This window comes from Tursiops truncatus, chromosome 7 (assembly GCF_011762595.2).
Source record: "Tursiops truncatus isolate mTurTru1 chromosome 7, mTurTru1.mat.Y, whole genome shotgun sequence".
Taxonomy (NCBI): Eukaryota; Metazoa; Chordata; class Mammalia; order Artiodactyla; family Delphinidae; genus Tursiops; species Tursiops truncatus.
The window spans coordinates 73805874-73829722 of NC_047040.1; the positions used below are offsets into that span (position 1 = coordinate 73805874).

General features: G+C 40.6%; 1 protein-coding gene across 1 annotated transcript in view; it reads right to left on the minus strand.

Annotated features, from left to right (window-relative positions):
- GALNT5 (polypeptide N-acetylgalactosaminyltransferase 5) overlaps nucleotides 1-22527 on the minus strand; it is a 37908-nt gene extending 15381 nt beyond the window's left edge. Inside the window, exons 1-5 of the mRNA XM_004316500.3 lie at nucleotides 20588-22527; nucleotides 7960-8126; nucleotides 6254-6373; nucleotides 983-1118; nucleotides 250-369 (exon numbers count right to left, since the gene is read on the minus strand). Of these exons, the coding sequence (XP_004316548.2) occupies nucleotides 250-369; nucleotides 983-1118; nucleotides 6254-6373; nucleotides 7960-8126; nucleotides 20588-22038 (1994 nt within the window). The 5' untranslated portion in view covers nucleotides 22039-22527. The remainder of the gene's footprint in view (nucleotides 1-249; nucleotides 370-982; nucleotides 1119-6253; nucleotides 6374-7959; nucleotides 8127-20587) is intronic.
- Between the last annotated feature and the right edge of the window lie 1322 nt (nucleotides 22528-23849).

A 23849-nucleotide genomic window follows, 5' to 3' on the forward strand; every position in this document is an offset into this window, starting at 1 on the left:
AGTAGTGTTTGTGAATTTCCCTGGTTCAGGGCTGGATAGGGTGCAATAGCCCACTGAAAAGGTGAGTTTTGGTTGTGGGAAACTAACTTCTCAGGAAAACATTGTTTGCTTTTGGTCATTTATTGGCTAGAACTGTAATTCTTGGTGTTCTATAGACTGACAGCATATACTTGTTTTGTGGAATTGCTTCCTATGCCTTTATAAAAAAGATATATGACTCCTTCCTAATCTTAAGTTTCACACACTTACCTTATTATATCAGTTTCTTTAATTTTGTGTTTTGCAACAACGTCTGGAGGAATTGTTCTCCAACCAAAGTTCATTGGCCACACAAAGATGCCTCTTTGAAAGTTGTCCACTGTCATGTAACTAGTCCAGGAAAAAAAACCAAAGTGCTACCTGAGATCATACACATACACTTAACCAACCCGACATCATGTCTTGTGCAAGTGAATGAAACAAGTGCCTACGCAGATGATTTTAGATCATCACAAACTTTTTAACAACGTTTCAATACAATGTATGAGTATAATTTGCATCAGTGACTAACTGGCTGGATTGCTCACTTTTAACTTACACTTCTCTTTTAATAATGTTCTGGCCATTTTTGAGGAAAAAAAACCCACTTAAGAATATATATGTGTATGTGTACATATATATATGTATACATACAGATACCACAAAAAGAAAAACTAATCTTAAGGAAAATAAATATTTGGGGGTTCAGCTGAATAGAAAGAGGAAAGACCTGGACGATGAGTATTAGTATTTATTAGCATTAAGGGTTAAGAATTTGTGATGATCAAATAATTGGATTGATCAGCTTTCATCTCAAGATATCTATCATGTATTTCCATTTATTTAAACAGATAAATTGTGTATTACTTAGATTTGCAAAAATGTACATATTAGGAGTATGACCAGTACTTTCTGCTGCTGGTTAAAACTCACTTAAGTATCTTGTGGAATATGACAATATTACCTCATATCCTTATCATTGATGACTTCAATTACTGGACAGGCTACTTTCTTTCTACTTAAATAAACTCTTTCCAGAAGAGGTTCCAACCAACCAACGTTACATTCCACGTGAGAATCTAAGAATGTCAACACGTCACCTACAGAGCCAGAAAAAGAACAATTATTTGAAAATGCAATACACTGAATGTGTGTACGTCACGTTCAAAGGTCCTGGGGACTGATCCAGAAATGTGGTTGTAAAGGCAGTAGTCTTTTCTTCTCACTGAATTTCTTCCTTGTCTCTCTAATTTCATTCCATAATGACATGAAAGAAATTTTGTTTCTAGCAATCCCTTGGGGCAAGCATTATTTATGTTTAGAAAAAATTGATAAGCCACTTAGAATGTGGAGCCAAGGCTCTGAAGGGAATATTTAGTATTAAAGTTAGTTGCTTTTGTCCCTTCTAAGGAGGGTGGGTCCCATTAACTCTGGGGTAGAGGACTGGGACTTTGTTTTGCAGAAGACAAGGAAGAGTTTGAGATTCCAAGTTTGGCCTTAGGAATGATGAAGAGGACAAATCGCTCCACATTATAGGAGTGAAAAGGAATTAAAGTGGGGGAACTAGTAAGACTAGGAGGTAGTTTTAAAAGGCTTACGGAGGGGGGAATGGGGAGTTGTTTAATGGGTATAGAGTTTTAGTTTCATGAGATGAAAAGAGTGCTGGAGATTGGGTGCCCAACGGTGTGAATGTACTTCACAGTGAACTGTACATTTGAAAAATTGTCTGTCCTTGTTGAGCACAGACCCCCACTTATACTTAGGTGACCAACTTAGGATACTGCTGCTAGCACCACTTAGTGATGGAGATTGTGCTTAGAGTTCCTTGATGAATGTGGACCTGCTGCCCATTTAATTTTACAGAATGATTTATAAGTGATGGTGAGGAAATCACGTGTCTTCCCTGCAGCAGGAACAAGTTGTAGAAATTTACAGAAAGATTGTTGCTCTTCAGGAGACCTGAGAGTTGGCCAGAAGTTAGATGTCACTTGTTCTCCACACACTAAAAGTTAGCCAGAGAGTTACACTTTTGCCTTATTATTTTGTAGAAGACTCTTTCAGACTCTCAGAGAGCCTGACATTACTCTGAGACCAAATGTGGCTAACTCAACTTCTGTTTCTGCATGTCCTTGGATATCTGATCCCAACCTTGCCTGTGGTTTCTCTTCCCTCCTCTCTGAATCCTAAAGGGTAAGTCTTTAGGAAGCAGTAGCTGTCAAGGCCTGTCAGATTCTGGATTCAGAGTCTTACCTTTGATCTCTTTGTTTGGTCAGGCATTCTAGAGAAGATTTTTACACTGGTATCTTTGCTGATCTCTGATTATAGAGACTCTTCAAATCCACCGCAGGCTGCTGCCTATGCTCTACTTGTGAGGTCAGGGGAATGCCTGGGAGAGTTTGGGAGGACTCACTAGGCTGGCCAGCCCTGCTCAGTGCCATCCTTGAATGGTCCCTGAATTACATCCTTGACTAAATCTGGTACAGGACCTCCTGAGTTCCCTTAAACTCTCCACAGGGTTCAGGTGCATTTCAGGGCAGTTGGATTTATCTTTAGATGAGGCTGTTATTAACCCCATCAAACAGACATTTCTGCTTCTTTCCAAACTCAGACATCAGCCCTCCACTAATGCTGCTCAAAGTATGGGCCATAGACACTGCCATCTACAGGGAGATAGGGACAGAAATTGAGAACAAATGTTTTGAAACTTTATAGCAGTTTGCCAGAGTAATTGGTTAATTTATTGTCTATTTCATATACATGTGTGTTATATATACACACACACATATATATAATTATGTATATATCTATATGTGTGTATGTATATATAATTGTGTATATAGCTATTTTTTCCCCATTTCTTTTTTAGGTAATTCATTTTTATTATCATTTATAAAGGTGTCCACAAAAAATGGAAATGAAGAGAAGTCCTTCTGTGATAGTTTGGGAAGTCAGTCTCTGCCGCACAGTGGCAAGCAGTTAAGATGCACCTCGCTGAAGTTTTTCAGAGTTGTGCCCCCTTAGTGAGTCATTAAAACAATTTATTGAGATTGGCCAGAATCTAAAAAAAATAAATAAAACAGAAAAGCAGATATTAGAATCGTCATGCATTTCTTAACATGGGTCACGGTCAAAAGAGTTTGAAAGTTACTAAACTAAGGCTGAGCTAATGTGTTCAAGGGTGTTAATGAATGACTGAGAAACAAATTTACAATTTTACATTTGGATTTACTAAATTCAAAGAAATCATGTTATGGTGTAACTATAAGTTATTGAGAAGGCCAATGGCAATAACTTTGATCAAGTTCATTGCACCCCTTCTGAAGGTGGCCTCTCATACTGTCTAACAATTTGGGCTGTTCTGGAGATCATTACCAGCAGGCCTTGTGCTCCAGGCAGGCAGTGAGACAGTTTTTATAAGCAGCACAGTTTTGGTCCTGTATTCATCAGCTTTCTCTATATGGATGTGTAATTTTCATCTCAAACTGAGATGGACAGAATCAGAGCTCAGTTGCAATCTCAAACCTGTGCCTCTGGTCATAGCCCCACCATCCACCAACTTGTTCAGATTCCAATCCTAGGGGTTTTTTTGACTCCTCATATTAACACTCTCTTCACATCTTACCTGATGGCAAGTCCTGCAGGCTCTGTGTCCACAGTAATTCTAAATCTGACCACTTCCTCTATCTGCCCTGGTACATTTCTGGTACCTGGACAACTACAGTAGCCTCCTAACTGGTCTCCCTACGTCCTCTCTGACTTCCCTAATGTCTATTCTCTACAAAATGGCCAGAATGAGCTTTTAAAATGTAAGTCAGACAATTTTATTCTCCTTTAATGTCCTTCATTGACTTCACATTATACCAAGGATATCGCCTGCATTTCTTGAGTGACTCAGAAAACTTTACAGAAGACAGCCTTTGCCTTTCTCCCCCAATGCATCTCTTACCACTCCCTCCATGGTCAGCACCCGTCGGCCATAATAAACTTCTTTCTTTAATTTGAATATGCAGAGCTTGTTTCTGCATTGAGACATTTGCATTTCTTGTTCCTTTTGCCTGGGAATGTTCATCACACAGATCTCAGCTCAAAAGTTATCCACTTGGACTATTTCTTGACTATTTTATTTTTGTATCATTTGTGGATAATGACTTTCCAAAGGAAATCAAATGGAGAATTTCATTAAATTTTTCCAAATGCAGTCCATAATTAAGAATCTTAGCTGTCACCACAATGCCCGTTTTGGTGTGATGTGCTTGTTGTCAATTTAAAACTTCCATTACAGAGAGAAGAAATTTGTTAGCAAACCAATGGGATAAGAAAAGTTCCAAATCTGGGGTCTAGTTGCAAGACAGTGAAACTCTGGTGAGCAGATAATTCAGCTTCAGACAATGCTTGAATCCAAGCTGGTGGAGGTCTGCAATGCTATGGCTTATAGGAGCAGAGTGGTGGCTAAATGTCTAGAAGCAACAAAATGTAGTAGAAACAAGTGTAGGTTCTAAAGCCAAGGTTTCTGGGTTCTAATCCTGGCTCTACCACTTACTAGCTGGGAGAACTTGTCATAACTTCAGTGTGCCTCCTTATTCTCATCTATAAGATGAGGGAAATGATTGTATCTACTTCATACAGTTATTGTAAGGATTAAATCAATTAATATAGAAAGTGTGTAGAATGGTACCTAGTACATAAGGTCAACTATTATTATGGGGTACAAGTGCATCCAGAGAGGATGTGAAAATGAACCAAAATGTTTGATGCTATTTTTAGAATACTTATGGAGAGAAAAGATATACCTTCTCCCCCATTCACCCACTAATACCCACACACTAAAAAGAGGTGAGGAAAAGAAGGCATGTTACTCTTTGGGAAGAGAGGGCAATTGGAGGAGCAGACAAAAGTCAGGAGAGAGATAATTAATTCTGAAGTTCTGAAAACCGATGGGGTCAGGTCAAAAAGTCACAGGCTTAAAGGGGTGCCTAGTGGTCAAATTTGGGATGATTTGAGCACACACACACAAATATGAATACTAATACTAATGCTGATAATATACACATTGACTTTTTCAAGGCATAAATCCATAGTGAAGTGGGCATAACAGGGAGTTAGAAAGGTGGAAGAGAAAGAGGGAGAGAGGGGAGAGAGAGGCAAAGAGAAAAAGAAAAAGAGAGATGTCTTCTTTACAAGTTGAATGCCAGCTCTAAAAGAAGAAGGAATGAGAGATTTAGAAAAACAGTTTTGCAGTCCTCAGTGTAATAACTGATTCAAGCAATGATCATCAATGGCTGCTAGATTATTGGATAAAATGTTGTGAGGGCAGACTTAGAGAATGAACTTATAGTCACCAGAGGGGGAAGGGTGGTGGGGAGGGATAGACTGGGAGTTTGGAATTGACATGTACACATTGTTAAACTTAAAATAAAACGCATTTCCATAAGAAATTTTAAAATATAAGAAAGAATGCTAGCAGTGAAAAAAAAACGTTGTGAGGAAACAGAATACTCATATGGATCAAAGTATCACCCACAAATTACTTCCTACTCTGAGGAAAACTCTAGCTGTCAACATCTTAGCCAAGTGCTTAAAATTATTATCACCAACACTGGGACGACCTGGCATCGTGTCTCTTGATTTGAAGCGATAAGATGTTCACAATTCCCATCACCTATGTAATAGAATTCTATATGGTATTCATGAAAAACATCCTGTGAGATAACAGTGAGAACATTTCCGAACATGGTCAATTGCACGAAGTAAATGGCCTGTACTCTTCAAAAAAAAACAACTCAAGGGTAAGTAAGCAATGTACGTGGGCTTGTCTATTCTAGACTGAGAGACTAGGAAGACCAAGCAACCAAATGCAGTGCATGACACTGAATTCGATTTCTAATTTCAAAAGTGAGAAACAGTTATTAAAAATGGGGGAGCAATGAGGAAATTGAAAAGATCATTTATTAGGTGATATTTAGATGATGAAAGTCGTGCTAATGAAAGAGAATGTCTCTATTCTTCAGAGATGTCTACTGAGGTACTTAGAGATATGGTGTCATGATGTCAAAGTTCAGAAAAAGAGTGTATGTATGTATGTTTGTGTCTGTGTGTGATGAAGCACGTAAAACTTTGTGGCATGAAATGATGGATATATGAGTGTTCACTGTATTATTATTTCAAATTTTCTGTATATTTGGGAAAAAAACTAAAATAAAAATGTAACCAAAACAAAAAATTAGCAGCTTCTTACCTGTTGCATTCTGTGCCCCTGCCAGCCTGGCTCTTATTAAGCCATGTCTCTCTTTGAGGTGAAGAATCCGAACTTTTGGAAACTGAGACATGTATTTATCCAAGTTATCTTTCAGGTAGTCTATATCAGGGAAAGGATAGACAAGGAAACACTTTAATTAATGAGATCTGGACAATACTAGAAGTGCCTCTTCAATATCAAATTCCCCAAACTATGACATTTACTATAGTTACTAAACTTTATTCTTTGAGCCATGCTGTCATTTTCTTGGATGGATTTTTCTCTGGGTTCAATACTCTAAGCTCTCCGTTTTCCCAAAACCCGAATCCGTCTTTTCAGTGTAGCCAAGTTACCAAGAGGAGGGCTCGCCTTTTCTGAGGACTTGTCAGGACAGGTACAAATTTACCTTGAAATAAATAAAGCTCAGGTTTCTACACAACCTTTTCCCCTTGCTAAGGCCCCTTCTAAGACCTAGGGGAGAGTCTAAGCATTGTATGCAAACTGGAAAACTTGCAAAAGAAATATATTGTGACTGCAATTGGCTAAGACCACTGTCACTTCCTACTATGACACCCCCTCTATCTCACCTCTGCTCTCTTGCTCTTTTTGGGGGTTTTGTGGGGTATATTTATGTAGCTTGCAGTTACTTCTATGTGCAATTAAGTTATTGACATATCCCAGGTAGGAATGGCTTCTAGGAATACTTCTGCTGGTCACTTTTCTACTAATTGTGAATTCTTTTTCTTAAAGAGGACCCCATAGAAGCTTTGGGTCCCACAAAATCCGAATAGGCCATTCCTAAAGGGACTATTCTCTGCTTGGTAACTAGATGCTATTTCTGTTTATGCTATCGAGGCCACTTCTTAAAATTTTCAACCAGTTTTCCTTAGGTATCTCCCTGCTCCTGGAGCTCAGTGTGACCCTGGTAGGTACTCTGAGGCTGAGGGAAATGGCTCCTGTCCTTGGGGTCATGACCAGGGCTAAGCTGCTCTATTAAGATTGTTGTCTCTTTGCTGCTTTCTAAAATTTTCTGAAGTGGGCTGCATTTTGGGAATTTGTAATGTGGTCTAGGACCTCTGGCAGTCATGAGACCATTTACATACACAATTTTTTTGACAGTCCAAAGGGAGAGATTCTTCACTGTAATAAACACAAAAGTAAAGACAGTGGTGGATTCTGCCTTTGAACTCTGTTGGAACCTCATTTTTCTTGTCCCTTTGGCAATTTGTCTTCTCAACACTTAGCTGAACATATAATAGGCTTGGCTCTTGAAGAAGAGAACAGAGGCCTTCCATTTCATTGTTTACTATAACTCTAGCTATTATCAGTAGGAAAGGCATCCCGTTAATTATGGAGTTTTTCCTTGTTAGATTCCATAAAAAGTTATTTATGCAATTGTAGAGAACACCTTATGGTCTCTGGAACTTCAAGGAGCTGTAGTTAGAAAATCACTTCTACATGGCAGAGAAGTCATAGCTAAAGGGAAGTCTGCGGTGGCTAGTTGAACAAGGCCCTGGATAGTTGAGCTGAATTTCTGTTACCCATAGATGTTTGGACTTTGGCCTCTAAGGCACAACATGAGAAAATGATTTGGCATTTGTAAAATGTTTATGCTTTATCAAATTATCCTGTAATTTTTGCAATTTCCATCCAAGCTGCTATTGCCTCATATCAAAGTTTGATTTTCCAGGGGATAGTTTTCTTACCTTTGGTGCTGAAGTCATCCACCAGTAGAATCTCCTTGATGAGGTGCGGAGGAGAGCGGTTGAGGACACTATGAACAGACCTCAGGAGAGTGGACCATACCTCATCCACAAAGCACATGATGACACTGGTAGTTGGGAGGTTATTGTGTACAAGTTGCTCTGCACACCTGGGCCATAACACAAGCAGAGCACAAAAGATGTGCCAACAAGATCCACAAGGTGGTTTTAAAAGTCACAGAGTGCAATTGCGTGTAAATACACACACACTCACACCATCTATCCATCTATCTATCTATCTATCCATCCATCCTTCCATCATCTATTTATATCTTTATCTTTATATCTATCTATATCCATAAGATGATTTTCTCATGTGCTTTTGTTGGGGAGAGTTATAAACAAAATAATAGAGCAGAGGAAGGATACCAAATGACAATTGTTGCTATAAGAGGCCTAGACATGCCAGACATGAGAATGGCCTGTGGAGGCATTACCCTGCAGTGGAAAGGATATAGGCTTTGCAGGTAGTTAAGACACTATTTTGAAGCCCACAGCCAATATTTCTCAGAGATTTGTCTATTGATACTTTACTTAATCTCTCTGTGCCTCAGTTTTCCTCATCTGTAAAGTGAGGTAATGGTTCTTACTGAAGAGAGGTTTACAGTTTAGTGAGAATGCACACTAGCACAGTTTCTGGGCACAGGAATTCACCAAATGGTAGCTATTGCTATCCTAATTAGGTTATATACCACAAGAGAACATGCCTATTCTCTTATTTAATGTTACTTAATTAACGTTAATTCAGCTAATGCTACCAAGTAGCTTATGATTGCCTTCCCAGTTGGCCTTCAGCCAAATGCCAAAGAAAATATTCTTTCCCACTGCATGTGAATGTATTTATGGATATAGATGATACGTGTTCTATACTAATTAAACTCTTAAATAGCTAGCTTCTCTATCTATTTAAGGGGTCTTTGCTGAGACCCTCTCTGCTACAGGGTAGCCACAGTTGAAATAATTTTGCTGGCATGGAAGTGAGACAATGGCTACAGTGGGAGTTGGTATTCAGGTGGGTTGTAATTGGTCTTGGGACTTCTCCATGCCCTGAAGTGCATCGTGCCTCACTGCTGACATTCTCCCATCTCCCACCTGAGTAACTCTTCACAGGATGGAACCCAGGGGAACCTCACAAAGAGTGTTTGCCATATTTCTAACGCAGCTACTCTTAGTAATGTGATCATTAAATTACAATGATCATAAATAAATATTATCAGCCTTCTGCATTATTTCATTTTAAACCTCAGACTAACAGCATCTCTTCCCCTTTTTATAGAAGAATAATTGAAATCATGGGGAGTCTAGTCCATGATTATACTGTTAGTAAATGGCAGAGTTGGGACTCCAGCTCTGGTCCAGTTTGGCTCCAGAAATAACTATTCAGGAAATATTAGGTCCACAAGAATAAAAGCGGCTGGCTGTAGATGTGGCATTTTGTGGGAGCAGGTACTTCTGCCAGACAACATAACTACACTGTGCTTAGTCTGAAAATAAGAAATAGATGAGAGTAAAAGCCATAGAAAAAAACACATTAGAATGGCACTTTGCAGTTGGTAAAATACTATTATGTACATAGTTAACTTCAATCTTTATAACAACCACTTGAAATATATACTATTATACTCTTCTTCAAATAGAGCAGACTGAAGCTTAAGAAGTCAAATGAACTACCAAATGTAACATCCTTCACTGGAAAGAATGTATATGAGAATGTGAACAAATAGTTTAATCCAGATCTAGGTCATCAGAGAAAATGAGGTAAAAAGGAAAGTGGTAGAGGATTTTGAAGGTACTGGGGAAGTAGGGTTAAATATTCCATCTTGGGCTCTAAGTTGGGAAAGAGGAAGTAAAGCTAAGAGGAGTTTATTGGCCTGAGTGAAAGGAAGAGTACAGAAAACATCAGTGACCTCCTGTGACTCTCTCATCTCTAATTTTATAGTGTAAATGAATGGGAAATGCACATTTCATACATAAATATTCTTTACAACATTTGGTCCTGAAAAAAATAAATCAATTCTAAAAAGGAAGTATATATAAGTCCATGCCACTCTCTCTACTAAATGTAAAATAGCTAGCTAGTGGGAAGCAGCCGCATAGCACACGGAGATCAGCTCGGTGCTTTGTGACCACCTAGAGGGGTGGGATAGGGAGGGTGGGAGGGAGACGCAAGAGGGAGGGGCTATGGGGATATATATATATGTATAGCTGATTCACTTTGTTATAAAGCAGAAACTAACGCACCATTGTAAAGCAATTATACTCCAATAAAAATGTTAAAAAAATAAAATAAAAAGGAAGGGTCAGCTGCACAAATTCTGCCTGAGCCATCTGAATCAGCAGGCCTTAGCTGTGAAGTCCTAGAGCTCCTTTATTATTAAAATTAGGTCGACTTTAGAAACATCTAGTTACAAATGAAAATACATTGGGGAGAGTGAACTAAGCAGGCTAACTCATGTTATATAACAAGGAAGATGAATCTTCTCATCTTATAAAACAGTCGATTTTTTTGGCCTCTTTTAGAAGAAAGTTCTAAGTGGTAATGTGAGCCAGTCTGAAATTGGAGGTTGAAAGAATGCTCAGGGATTTGAGAGGTTTGGGGAAGGCACCTCCCTTCACCAAATACCTGCTCCTTCTTTCCTCCTTTCCTCTCCATTACCTGTTGTGATGCCTTAATTTCCCCATCAGGAGTCTATATAGGTAGATCAGGAAGGATTCCACTAGATCCAATGTGGATTTCTATCCCAGGAAACAGTACCTCTGCCAGTTATGGACAAATATATATTTTAGATGCATTTGAGGAATCACATTGAAGATGACCCTGTGGAAGATTATGCTATACAGATCATACTGGTGCCTGGAAAAGGGGGTGGCATTAAAAGATGGGGAAGAGGGGCACAGAAGGATATGTGAGAGGTTTCAAATACAAAGTTTCGTAGTGTGTCTTGGTTTGGGTGGCTGAGATGCCAGGCTACTCTATCATTTATAGGTACCTGGTTTCCTGCATTACTAAACAGGTTAAACATGTTTCCAGGTGTATAGAAAACCCAGCATGCTTGTTTTGTTCAAAGGCACAGTGGGTCAGAGAGGAAAGACTTTCAGCCTTATTAACTCTTGCATCATTCTTACACACGGACTGTCATCTACTTCCCATAGGTGGTGAAACTGTTTCAAGTTATCCTACATTGACCCAACTAAAGCAAATTTCCTTTCCTCCAGTTTGCCTATTGGAAACCTTTCTGCCATATTGGAGGGAGGAGTTGCAGCTCAAGTCAAGTCTAAGTTAAATGCAAGATATTTCTGAGTGTGCAATCTTTTTTGAGGTTAAGAATTCATATTTGTATTGTATATGCCCAGTCATCACACAAGTGAGGTACTTAGAGTCTACAGGCCTTGTGCTATACTTTAAAATTAACCCAACCTGTAACCTGTATGTTTGGGGGAAGTCTAGACTGAGATTACTGTAGTCTGTCCAGGTACTAAAAATAAAGGGGGATTCTAACGTGGGGCTCCACTGTCCTGCACAAAGTGGGTCCACTACTGTGTGGGAGAGAAACACTCTGGACTTAAGGAAGATGACTAAATACTGAGACCTTTCTGATACTTATTGGCTGCATGCCTATGGGCAAGTCACGTAACTTTTCAGAACCTCAGTTTCCTCGCTGTTAGGATGAAGATTACAACGCCTTCATCACCGAATGTCTGTAAAGATTTGATGAGATGATGGAGATAAAAATATTTCTGTAAGTTCCATGGTAAAAAAACCCGTGCAAGGTCCTATGATTATGCAAAAGCACATGCACCCATCTTGACTGCACGCACTGCCCTTTTCCCAGGCCGTCCTTTAATCCAAATCTATCAAGGGCTCATCATTTACCAAGAGACTCAGGAAGTGATGCGTTTTGCCTTCTTGGCTTGTACGTGCTGAAGGCTCAGCCACTAACCTGATTTGTATGTAGCCTATCGAATAAAGAAGGTTTTAAATCAGACGACTGAGGAAATGATAATATTCCCTCATGTCTATGAATTTTTCATTTTTATTCCAAAACAGTCAAAATGGACTATGTGGGTCAAGTCTCAGTGTTCACAGGTTTGAACAGAAGGTCGAGGAGAATATTTTCTCAGCTTCTATTTGCAATTCAACTACTGCCTCAGTGTGAGCCTTCAGGGGCCTTTCGTCTCCAAGCTCTGGTATCTTTGGGAAGATCAGAAAGAGAATAGAGCATCTAGATGAGGAGCTCTGTCCAGAATTATATTCTTTTCTGCAAGACCTTAGAATTACTGAAGCTTCTTTTCCTCTCACTGATAAGAGGGTATAGTGATATAAAATTTTTACTTTTATGTTTTGTTCTTTCTAGGGTAGACTAGCCCTGACATTTAGTCAGAATTGCCTGACTACTAAGTTAGAAATTTTCAGTCACACTCAGCACCCGTACTCCAAAGGCTGAAGCTGTGTTTCCTGAGGTAACTGCCTACCCATCAAAGCTACTGGACTCGGGCTTAGAAATATAAGCCACCAGCATCAATATTCACCAGTTCAACAATAGTCTATTTTGAGCAGGCAGCTGTCAGAGTGAGGTAGGGATGGGAGGGAGAAGAGCAGGAGGTGGGGGCTTCCCTGGTGGCGCAGTGGTTAAGAATCCGCCTGCCAATGCAGGGGACACGGGTTCGAGCCCTGGTCCGGGAAAACCCCACATGCCGTGGAGCAACGAAGCCAGTGTGCCACAACTACTGAGCCCACGTGCCTAGAGCCCGTGCTCCGCAACTAGAGAAGCCACGGCAATAAGCCCGTGCACCACAATGAAGAGCAGCCCCCACTCACCGCAACTAGAGAAAGCCCACGAGCAGCAATGAAGACCCAACGCAGCCAAAAATAAACAAATAAAAATAATAAATGAAATTAAAAAAAAGAAAAAGAGCAGGAGGTGGTGTGATGTGGCAGAGATAGTTCTGGGTGGAGGTTAGGGCACCTTTCAGGTAGTTCTGTCTCTCCTGGGGTCTGTGACCTTGGACAAGTCACTTCCTTCCTCAGACTTCTCTGTGACGCAGGGGACAGGATTAGAGTTCTCCTGAAGCTTCATCTAGTATGAACTTTCAGTGAGGCTCTATGTAATTTTAGCCTCCTAAGTGCTTCCCTCTGGGTCATGAGAGCCAGAGCAAAGGTAAATTAAAGTGTTGTTTTGGGCTTTAAATCTTTGAACATTTTCTCTCTGGTCCTTAGAAGCACCTTAACAAGGTCCTGCGTGATCTGGACTCTGCTTACTTCTATGGTCTCATTTCTACCCTCCCTGCTCTCCCCAACCCTATGTCAGATTCCCCTCAGTTTCTCAATGGATTATTCTTTTTACCCCCTTTCCCGCGTCTCTAACTCCCTCCCCCTTCAGGTTTCAGATGAAACACTTCTGCCCTCTCTCAGGCCAGGCTCAGCCTTTCTCTTCCTTGTCCCAGTAGTTTACTCTGCTTCCGAAGAACGTTTTCATGTGTTTGCCTTGAAGGCAAGACCCACGCTCAGATGTTAGATTGCAGAGTAGGCAGGCACTCAGAGATATTTGTCCACTGCTGAGCTGTGGTTGTTGGGCAGTTTTATAGAGTCACCTTTGCTTAGTGCTGTATAGAAAATGATTTCCTGTAAATTTTCTCCCTGACAAGGTACCTGACATGCACAACTAATTCCCCTCGTATACCTCTGACCCTATCCCCCTCCCTGCAGCTACCCACCCCAAGTATAAGGAAGAGAGATGTTTTACTTTCTGCTAAAGTCATATGATTATAAGGAAACAAAAGAAAGAGGAGCTGTATCCTATGGAAGGAGCACTAGAATTAGAAGTCAGAAAATTTTCTTGCTGGGACAGCAGACCTATCAGTTAATCTTTTAGAACCTCACTTTTCTCATCTGTAAATCATATGAGAGGTAGTATGTCTTTCATAGTATTGTTGTGAGGATTGTTTAGAATAAAAAACCTCCACACACAGATAAAATCTACACACACACACACACACACACACACAATCACTGCCTGCAACATAAATAAGAACCTTTTTGGTGAGGCTCAGCAAGGGGCAGATCCCCTTTATTCAGAGAGGCTTGGCAAACCCAGGAGAGGTAGAGGTGTGGATGGTCACTATAAGGGCAGAGCAGGTGGGGTGGGGAGAGAGCCAACCTGGTGTGGTTGAATCATTGCCGAGTGAAGAAAAATCAGAAGACTGAGGGTTGGATCCCAACCCTACCATTCATGAGCTGTGAGTCCCTGGGCAAGTTACCTTTCCCTGTGCTTTTTTCCTCATCTGTAGCACTTTATCAATCTGGCATGGCTGTTGTGAGGATCAAACACGATGACGTACATGGAGAATGGAAGGTCCCAGCTGCCCAGCTCGTGACAGGCAGTGAGCAAACAGGCGTGGAATGAAATGAACGGCCACCAACTGCATTGCCTGCCGCAATCTGAAACCTCAGCTTCCTCTCTAAGTCTCAGCTTCTCTACAGGTGAAGCTGGGACAGCGACAGTACCTGCCTTGAAGAATAATTTTAAGGAACAAATGAGAAGGCAGGTCATAAAGGCCTTTTAAAATATCGTACTCAAGTTTCTCTGCACTGACCCTTCTCACACATACCCGTACACCAACGTTTTAGAAGTGGGGCCAGTTTAGAAGATGTTTTAGTTTCGAATAATATAGATTTGTTTTAAACATAGAGGAGACTCTAAAAAGCTCCCTTTATTCTGAAAGCAAACAACAAAACAGAGCTTCTAAACAAACATTGCTCTTTTTCCCCCATTTTCTGAACCTTGAGCAAAAAAATGTTCCCTTCTTGAGGGGCTCTTCTCTGAATGGGTCACCCAGGACAGCCCAACAGGGAGTTATTTTCTGGGACAAGAGTACTCGGGGCTGTATCACCATAAGCATTTGATAAATAATTTTATGATGGTTAAACTGGGCCCTGGATGAGGTGTGTAAAAAAGAAGTGTACACAGGTTCGAATTTCTACATTCACTAATTCCTCTCTCGCATAAATACTTCTAGGTCTCTGGCGGTATTTAGATGACAAAGTCACGGATTTGCTGTAACATTTCTCAGTTTTACATTAATTAGGAACTGTTTTCTTCTCTTCGAATCAGTAGCAGAAGTGTGTTTTATATCCTCTGGTCATCTCTTTCCTTATCATTCCCCTAGTTGTGGGGAGAGTGTGATAAGTAAAAATGTCAAAAGCTCTATAGTTATCTTTTGGCCACATTTAACCTTTGTCTTGTTATGGTCTAGCCTGCACCCTTTAAACAAAGTTTGCTTTATATTTCCAGCTTCCTGATACAACTTTTTAGTGAAACAGCACACTGTGCTCTAACACACACGCACACACTAATGTGTATATACACATACACACACCCAATTCAAAAGCAACATTGCTTTGTGTACACTCATGGAAGAGAAGGCAGGAAATAACCCTTTTAAATCCATCTTGTGAGATTTATTTTTTCCCCTGCCCTTGTTCGGTTTCTCAGGGAGGTCTCAGAGCTTTTCCAGTCAATTTTAGATAATGTTTTTCTATCACTATTAGTCACAAAAGCTATCTCATTTCACCAATTAAAATACTAATCTTATGTAAAACTAAGGACATTGAACTTCATATAACAGTAAAGTTTCTCTTTTCTCTCAGCCTGATACACACATCTAGAAGCAAGAAGTTTGGAAGGCTGTGTGGTCAGTTTACTTTCAGTAATTCATTAGTTGTGGTTTTTGACCTCACTAGGATTGGGAGAGTAGGGGAGAGGTGGAAATGTAGGTTCTATAAAGGTTTTTCTTTCCCCTCAGTAAATTGGGCTGGTTTGTGGCAAATGCACGGTGCTATCTTTTGCTTTTCATATGTGCCAAAAGAAACTCTCTTTAGCTGCGTAGGAAGGAATCAAATCATTGGTTGACAGTCCCAGCTCTGGGCTAAGAGAACAGGCCCATTCTAGTTGCTTTATTGAGGGGCTTGCCAGAGTACTGTAGGAAAAGCAAAGCATTAAAATAAACAATTGGCTAACATCGTGATGACACAGCAGTGCTAGAAGAGCATGCTGTAATTCTTACTGTCCTCTAAAAAACTAAATATTGGCAGCAAACATGTCTTTGAGTCATTTTTCTCTAAATACAGATTCAGGAAGTGCACTCTTAAAATAAGTTCATTTTTGGAGTTACATCTTCACTCTAGCTGCAGGCCACAGGACAGACTTCTCTAAGTAGAATTGCTCTGCATTTCCAGTAGATAGGAAATGTTTTACCAAAGCCTGTGTGTACGTATTGATTATTGCCGGCTAAAACAAACTTCAATAATTAATAGTAAGCACTGCAAGGATTAGCTTTTTATAAAGAAAGGGTTAAATATGGAAACTTGAAATAACCGTCAAAACAGGATTTTATCTGAAGCATATTTTATAGGCAAAAATTCTAAGCAAAATGAAATTGTATTTTATTTACTGGCATAAAACGTTCTCATAAATAAGATAAGGAGATTTTCAACCATTGAAAGTCAAAACATTAAAATGACAAACCAAACAACAACAAAAATACGAATTAATGAATGAACATGAATTAATGAATAGACAATAGTGTTAGAATAGGATGTATTTACCTTAAACGAGACACCAACATATTCCATATATTCAAAATGAAAAATTAGGAAGTCATTATTAATTTGTAAAATGACTTCTTGCAAGCCTAATTTGAATAGTTATCTATCATTTATTTTTTTAAAAATAGTATCAGTATTCAAAAATCATTTCAGAGAATCTTATCTTTAAAACCATATTGTGTAAACTTGTATCTTTTGAGTCCACAGCACTGTGCTCAGTGCTAAATGGATACAAAATAAAGTAAAAGACAGAGTTTCCTTCCTAAGCTTAGAATTTCACTGAGAAGTTGAAACAGATTCTCAAGGCCACGGTTAGTGAAGGGCACACAGCAAGGAGTGTTTCAGTAACCAGGAGAGTGCATTAATGGTCATTGGAATTTAGAGGTCACAGCCAAATCATGGTCTAGATGGAGGTAAGATACAATTAGATTTTGAGCAATGTCAGGTTAAGATGTTCTAGGAGAAATGGTGACGACTGTGAAAGGTGAGGATGGGGGGAAGCCGTGGGAAGGGACCAGTTAAGAAAAATATCAGTGGATGGTAACAAACGTGATGAGTAGAGAAAGATAATAAGACTATCCTTATGCTGAAGGCCCACATTAGAGAGCATGTCACATGCAGCAAGTGATAGCCACACAGCAAGGGTCAGAAATCAGGGTGGCACTGAAAAGGACAATGAGAATAATGCTAATGACAGAAAGGAGTTTTTGTGCTTTTGGAAAAGGCCAGGACCATATCTCAACATCTCAGAAATGGTTCTTTGGGACTCAGGAGAAAAGGAGAGAAGAGCAGTTTTGGAAAAGAGAGTCTGATTTTAGAACAAGAGCAAGGGAAGTTGTCCTGGGAATGCTGCTTCTCTCTTCTCCTTCTCAATGTCAACCTCATCCTAGCATATCGGTTAAATCATCATCCTTAAGAACTATTAACTACTTATTATCTTTACTGAGGGGACCTAAATTTAAACAAACATACTAGCAAATCTATGGTTTTTATCCTTGTTTTGGTTCAATGTATATTCAATAGCCAGTTATGACACGTCAGTTATACTGTGTTAATCAATCCATAACATGGATTTGGGGGGAATGAAAGAAGCAGTAAGGGAGATATTTCCCAGAACTCTTAAAATTTAAAGGTTCCAGTGGGTTGCTACCATAGCTAATTTTAAGGCCAGTCCTTCGGCATTCTAATAGATTCTTTCTCTCTCCCTTTCTTTCTTTCTTTCTTTCTTTCTTTCTTTCTTTCTTTCTTTCTTTCTTTCTTTCTTCCTTCCTTCCTTCCTTCCTTCCTTTCTTTTTCTTTCTTTCTTTCTTTTTTCTTTCTTTCTCTTTCTTTCTTTTTTTTTGCCTCTCTCTCTCACATGTGTTTGCACACACACACACACAAACACACACACACATTCTTATTATATTCTATAACAATTTCCCCCATGCTGACTTTTAAAATTTATTATCTCAAAACATCTTATTGTGTGTTTTCTTACAAGCATCTCATATACCTTTTGAGCAAAGCTGAAAAAAATAAAATCAAAGTAAGAGAACTTTAAATCATGCCAACCTGATGAATCAAATGTTTTTCATGTGTATTTTCTTCCAAACTTTATCCATATGAATACATAATTTGCACATACTTAAAGTGTTTGGGTAAAAGAAAAGAAAAATAATTTATTCTCTTTCCTGTAAGAATGGCCCAAAAGGGGTTCTGTACACAGGATCCCTGCTGGCTTAAGACTGTCACCTCCATCCTGTCGGAAGAGTAGAGCATCAGGTAGGCACCTTGCCAAGAGCACCTATATTTAGCCAAGGTGGGTTGTGTGATAAGAGGGAGGGGCCTGGCCACATGCTGTCTGACTCATCCTCTCAAGCACACGTGTCACTCACTTTCTCCTACTGTTGGGACAGCCTCCTTCAGAAGACAAAGCCTGACCATGACTTCCCTGGGCAGCAACACTTAATTTCCACAGACCAAATTTCAGAAACGAACAAGCACTGGGAGCTACTGAGCCTTCAATAAATCACATGGACGCTAACATCATTATTACTTGCTTTTGGCCCTCACACAATTGTCCTTTCTCTGGTTTGGAAGTGCAGCCTGGGCTTCTGTGCAGTGTCTGATTTTTCTCCAAGCTCCGTAGCAGTCTGCCAGGCCACAGAAGGGATGTTAAAATAAAGCTACTCTCCTACTTCATTCTCTGGTGCTTTGTGTTCAAAGTTGGCATGTATAGTATATGGCCACATAGTATATACTATATAGGATATGTATAGTAATATGCTGTACATAGTATGGCATATATAGTATATGCCCTATACTGGCATATTTGGATGTACCATACATAGTGCATATGTGTAGTAATATAGTGATATATCATAAATGTATGTGATATATGATATACAGGATTTCAGATCAGAGCTGGTGCAGCATAATTTTGGGGATCATTTTGGTAGTAATTAGTAAGATATGGGCGATCAACAGCACAACATAATTTTGAGCATGGATTTTAATAATTTCTCTATAATTGCTAGCTCTATGACCGCAGACAATATAACTTCCCAGGGCCTCAGTTTCTTCATCTTTACTTTGGGTATATTTGTGTTCTCCTCAAGGTTGTGAGTTTCACCAGGGTGAGGAACATGAATGGCAGAGTGTTTGGCCTAAGCAGGTGATTAGCGCATGGCCAATAGCCATCTGCCAATGGCTAAGAGCTGAAAATGGCTAACATCCCAATGAAGAGGCCCCTCTCACCAATATGAATACAGGCACATCTATATCTTCCTTCCTCTTAGTAACACTGAATACCTAGATCACAGAGAAGGGTTGTTTCCCATTTTTTTTTTACAGAAGCCAAACGAGGGCATTCTTTACAGACCATATGTGCTAAATCTGAATCTTGATATTCCCTAATTCCACCTTCTCGGCAAACATTGTTTGGCTCAGGAATTGCATATCAAGGCACACATGGAGTTGCATTATCAATGAATGGGTAGTGAACATATGGCTATGAGGTACCCTCACTTATGAGTGGGCCAAAAAGAGCCAGAAACCGAATATATTTGAATCAGATTAAATATTTGTGATCTACTTTCTAGTTAAAGGAATATAATTTTTTAAAAACTGGTTTATGAAGGCTCACTGGGCACCTTCAGAGCTGTGCTGTCTTGGAAGACTGAAGTAATTCCTGAGTGCCCTTACTTGTTGATTTGAACGCATAATGTCTGCTGCCTCCTTTGCAGAGCTCTTGTGAAATTCATGTGATTTGTGTGCAGTTGCTTCATAAACGGTGAAACTCTAGAAATATAAAATATTATATTCTTGTATGTCCTGTGGGTGTTTGCTACTTATTGGCTGATTGACTTTTTCCAAAATTATTATTCCTGTATCACTGAACTCCTGAACTATCTACCATTCTCATCTGTAAAGGATATTAAATTCTAAGGAGTAAGTCACTTCTTCACTTATGGTGATCATGACTCATGATTAGGCAGAATTCTGCTGGCTAAGACATGATTCCAGAGAGGCCGAGAAGGCTCCTTCTCTGTGCTCCTTTCCCAAATATACTCCTGACAAACTTGCTAATAATAAAAAATTCTGAAATTGAGAATTCACTTCATTGTCACTGTTTTAACGGAATTACATTTTAAGCTCTACCATTCATATACACCTTATTAGGAACTGAGCTCCCCTAATCATTTTGATAGGTTTTCAGTACAGAAAAGGGAACAGAACATGAGCTAATAGGGATGAGGGCCAAAGTCCCAGAGAAATAAATGTATAAAGAGAGTGCAATGGGTATGCTGATATCGGACTTTTTCTCTGTGTGGATGGTAGACTATTTGAACTGTGCCTAATGATTATTGTTGCTCTAATTCTCTAGGTGACCAAAAATCACAAAGAATTATCTAGAAATAAGTCTTCTCTATGTAAGACCCAAAATACTTGGGGCTGAGGAAAGAGAAGAAAAATGGATCTTACCCAGAAGGTCTTGTGTCTTCAATGGCTCTGTCCACTGGGATCAAATCACTGAGGTAGACATTGAAATTTCCTTCCTTCCATCTTCTTTCTACCTCCTTCTCCTTTCCATGGGGAACAACTACCGGACGTCCAAACTGACCGGGAGCTTTGGGGTCCCTTGGAGAAAGTGTCACATCAATTCTTAACACACGGTGCATTCCACCATCTTCAGGCGAACGAGCTTTTCTGTGACTTTGGTTGAGTTGTTCAGGCTGGGTTTTGGCAGTTAAGTTGATTCTTGCTGGCCCCAGCCCACCAGCTAAGGCTTGATTGGTTTGAGACACTGCTGCTCCCTGGAGAGCAAGAGAAGAGAAAGATGCCTCCCTGCTCTTCCTGGGAACGTGTTCCTCTTGGCGTTTGCGCAGTACCGTAGGAAATATAGTTTTGGTTTTGGAATTGAGGACCTCTTTGGTGTCTGTCTTTAGCCCCTCCTCCTTGGTTATAATCACAACATGGCTTTCAGACAAATTGAGTTTCTTCCCATCAGCCACTTTGGCTCCATCAACCTTTGGCAAGCCTCCCAACTGTGTCTCATTAATAGATTGCTTCTTTAAGCGACTTGAATTGGCAATGAACCTGGAAAAGGGAAGGTTCTTATTGGCTTTGTGTTTATTTGCATTTAGTTCTTTGCTCTGAGTCTCAGTTTTATTTAAGGCTATGGCTTCCCTGGGTTTTGGCACTGGTGGGCTGGCAGGGTAGGTCCTTTCATTTGCTACTGCCTGGAATTGCTGCTTTGATCTGTCAATATTAAGATGGATGGTCACATTTGGGTTCCTCTCAGCTGCTTGTTTTGATGTTTCACTGCTGAGACTAAGACTCTTCAGGCCCTCCTGGTTTATACCAACAGGTCCTGTGTGTACAGATATTTTGTCCCGTGGAGTTCCCCTTGCTGCTGTGAACGGCGTTTTCTCAGCCCCCTGGGCTGTCTTTTGCTTTGGCGTCACGTGCGAGGAAACTTCAGGTCTGACGTCTCGCCCCTCTGTCTTCCGCTTGGTAAAAGTCACTGGGGGGGTCAGCAGATATGCAGGACGCCACAAAGGTGCAACCTTGCCCCTTCCGGGGGCATTCTGCACTTTTCTTTCCTTCTGGGCTTGGTCCAAATCATCCTCAACCTTGAGCTTACTGTTTTCCGTCTTTCTAAAGTTCTCTTTGCCCCATACGCCCTTCCCGTGTCCCTTCGAGAGGAGCTTCATCTCTTTCACGCTGCTGTCAAGGCTCTTCCCCAGGTATGGCTGAACTCTGAACCCTATCCTCTCCCTCCGGATGATGTCTTCCTTCAGGACTCGAGTGTTGATCTCACTGAATGAGAGGCGGAGAGCTGCCATGTCAAAGAGCAGCCAGATGACAGAAGCTACAAATATAAATGCCAGGACTCGCCCACTTCCTCGGAAAAACTTTCGGATCTTGTTCATGGTACAAAGGCTTCCCTCGCAGCCTGCCCTCCCTCTGAGCCTGCTTACCTTGAGGGGAGAGGGAGCTGACGTAGTAGCAATAGCAGCAGCAGCAGCAGCAGCAAAGTTGCCAGAAAGCGGCCCCCTCCCCTGAACAGAGCAGGAAGCAGCAGTCCAAAGGGAGAGCTCAGCTCCTACCGCTTGTCAGTCTCTGCCTGCGTGGCATTTCACAGCAGAGCATCCGTGCCTGCTTGGCCGGCCCCTGGCTAAGCCCTGCTAAACATTGCCCTTTGGTCACCCTGGGAGCGGTCGATTCCAGCCGCCAGACAGGTCAACAGATCACTCGCCTCGTCTCCATGAGCCCATGTCCACCTTCCTACAAACCCAAGAAAAGGTGGGGTCTGGGCTGCGCCTTCTCTCCTCGCAGTTCTCCGTCTGCACGCTGTAACTCAACACCACTTCTCAGAAGGAAAACATTTCAAGCCATTACCCAGAAAACTTCATTCAGCTCTCACCTTCCGTGTTATGTGAGAGTGTGTGTGTTTTCAGGGCAATTAAAGAAAACTGTCTAACTTGGAGGGCATGTGTTCCTGGTTTGTAACCCCACCTACCCCATTCCTGCTTATTAACCCTGTTGTACCCAGGTCTCCAAGTGATGTGCCCCAGCAATTCATCAGTGAACTTAATGTTCCAACTTGGAGAGGTAATAGCTTACAGAAGGGGCTGAGCATAACCTCAATACCAAAGGTGGGTGTTTGATTATTCAGAAGCCTTCTTGGGCGGGGGCGGTGGGTATCAAAATCTTTGTTTGTAAGTCAACTTTTTGTTTTAAATGAGTCCCTCTATTTTTATTATTAGATTCGGTGGCCATAAACTTAATTTGTCATATTGCTGTAAAAGTTTCTAAACCCTTACTCTTAGTTTGGATACTTGTCCCAGATGTAACAACAACTTGCAGGGTGAACCAGAACTTGGACCAGACTCTGAGTGGCACTGGTAGACTGGTAGGACACTGGTTCCGACAGCTTTGTGATGGTAGAATCACACTGAAGAAATCCTCCCAAATTCTGATTAATTGATGGAGGGGGAAAGGGGCAAAGATGACCATTGGTCTGCATTGTGTTTTTAGAAGCTTCCCAGGTCTTTCTAATGTACAGCCAAAGTTGAGAAACACCGGTCTAGAATAAAATGCCTCCCCATTATTTTTTGGGTGTTGGACCACTGCGTACAATTTTTGTGAAATTTTCCCCCAGACAGAGTAAAACCTAATAAAAACTGTACATTCCCAGAACAACTGAATCAGAATCTGCATTTTTATAAATTTAATTCTTATTTTATATTGGAGTACAGTTGATTTACAATGTTGTGTTAGTTTCAGGTGTTACAGCAAAGTGATTCAGTTATACACACACATGTATCCATTCTTTTTCAAGAATCTGCATTTTAACCTCACCTGCTATAAACATTGTCCCTAAAGTTTGAGAAGCACAGCCCAGGAGCACGGTTCTCCGAGGAGCTCTGAGTGATCTGCAGACAGTGATGCCACTTATTTCTCCAGTGTTAGGAAGGGTATAGCATCCCCGCTTTGAGATAAACGTAGGCTCCCAAAGACTTGGGAAGGGAAGAAGGGAAGATTCTGAATAGTTTATACTTATGCATTGCCTTCCACAACATTTTAACTTTAAGTTTGTACTTTACCCCATGGGAGGGAACCCAGATAAGTGCAGCTATGATAACATGTTTCTTAAATCTCTGATTCTCCTTTTTATTCCATGCCTGCTCACTCCAGTTTGGAATATCCACATGGATGGCAGCACTGGTGGCTCAGCTGT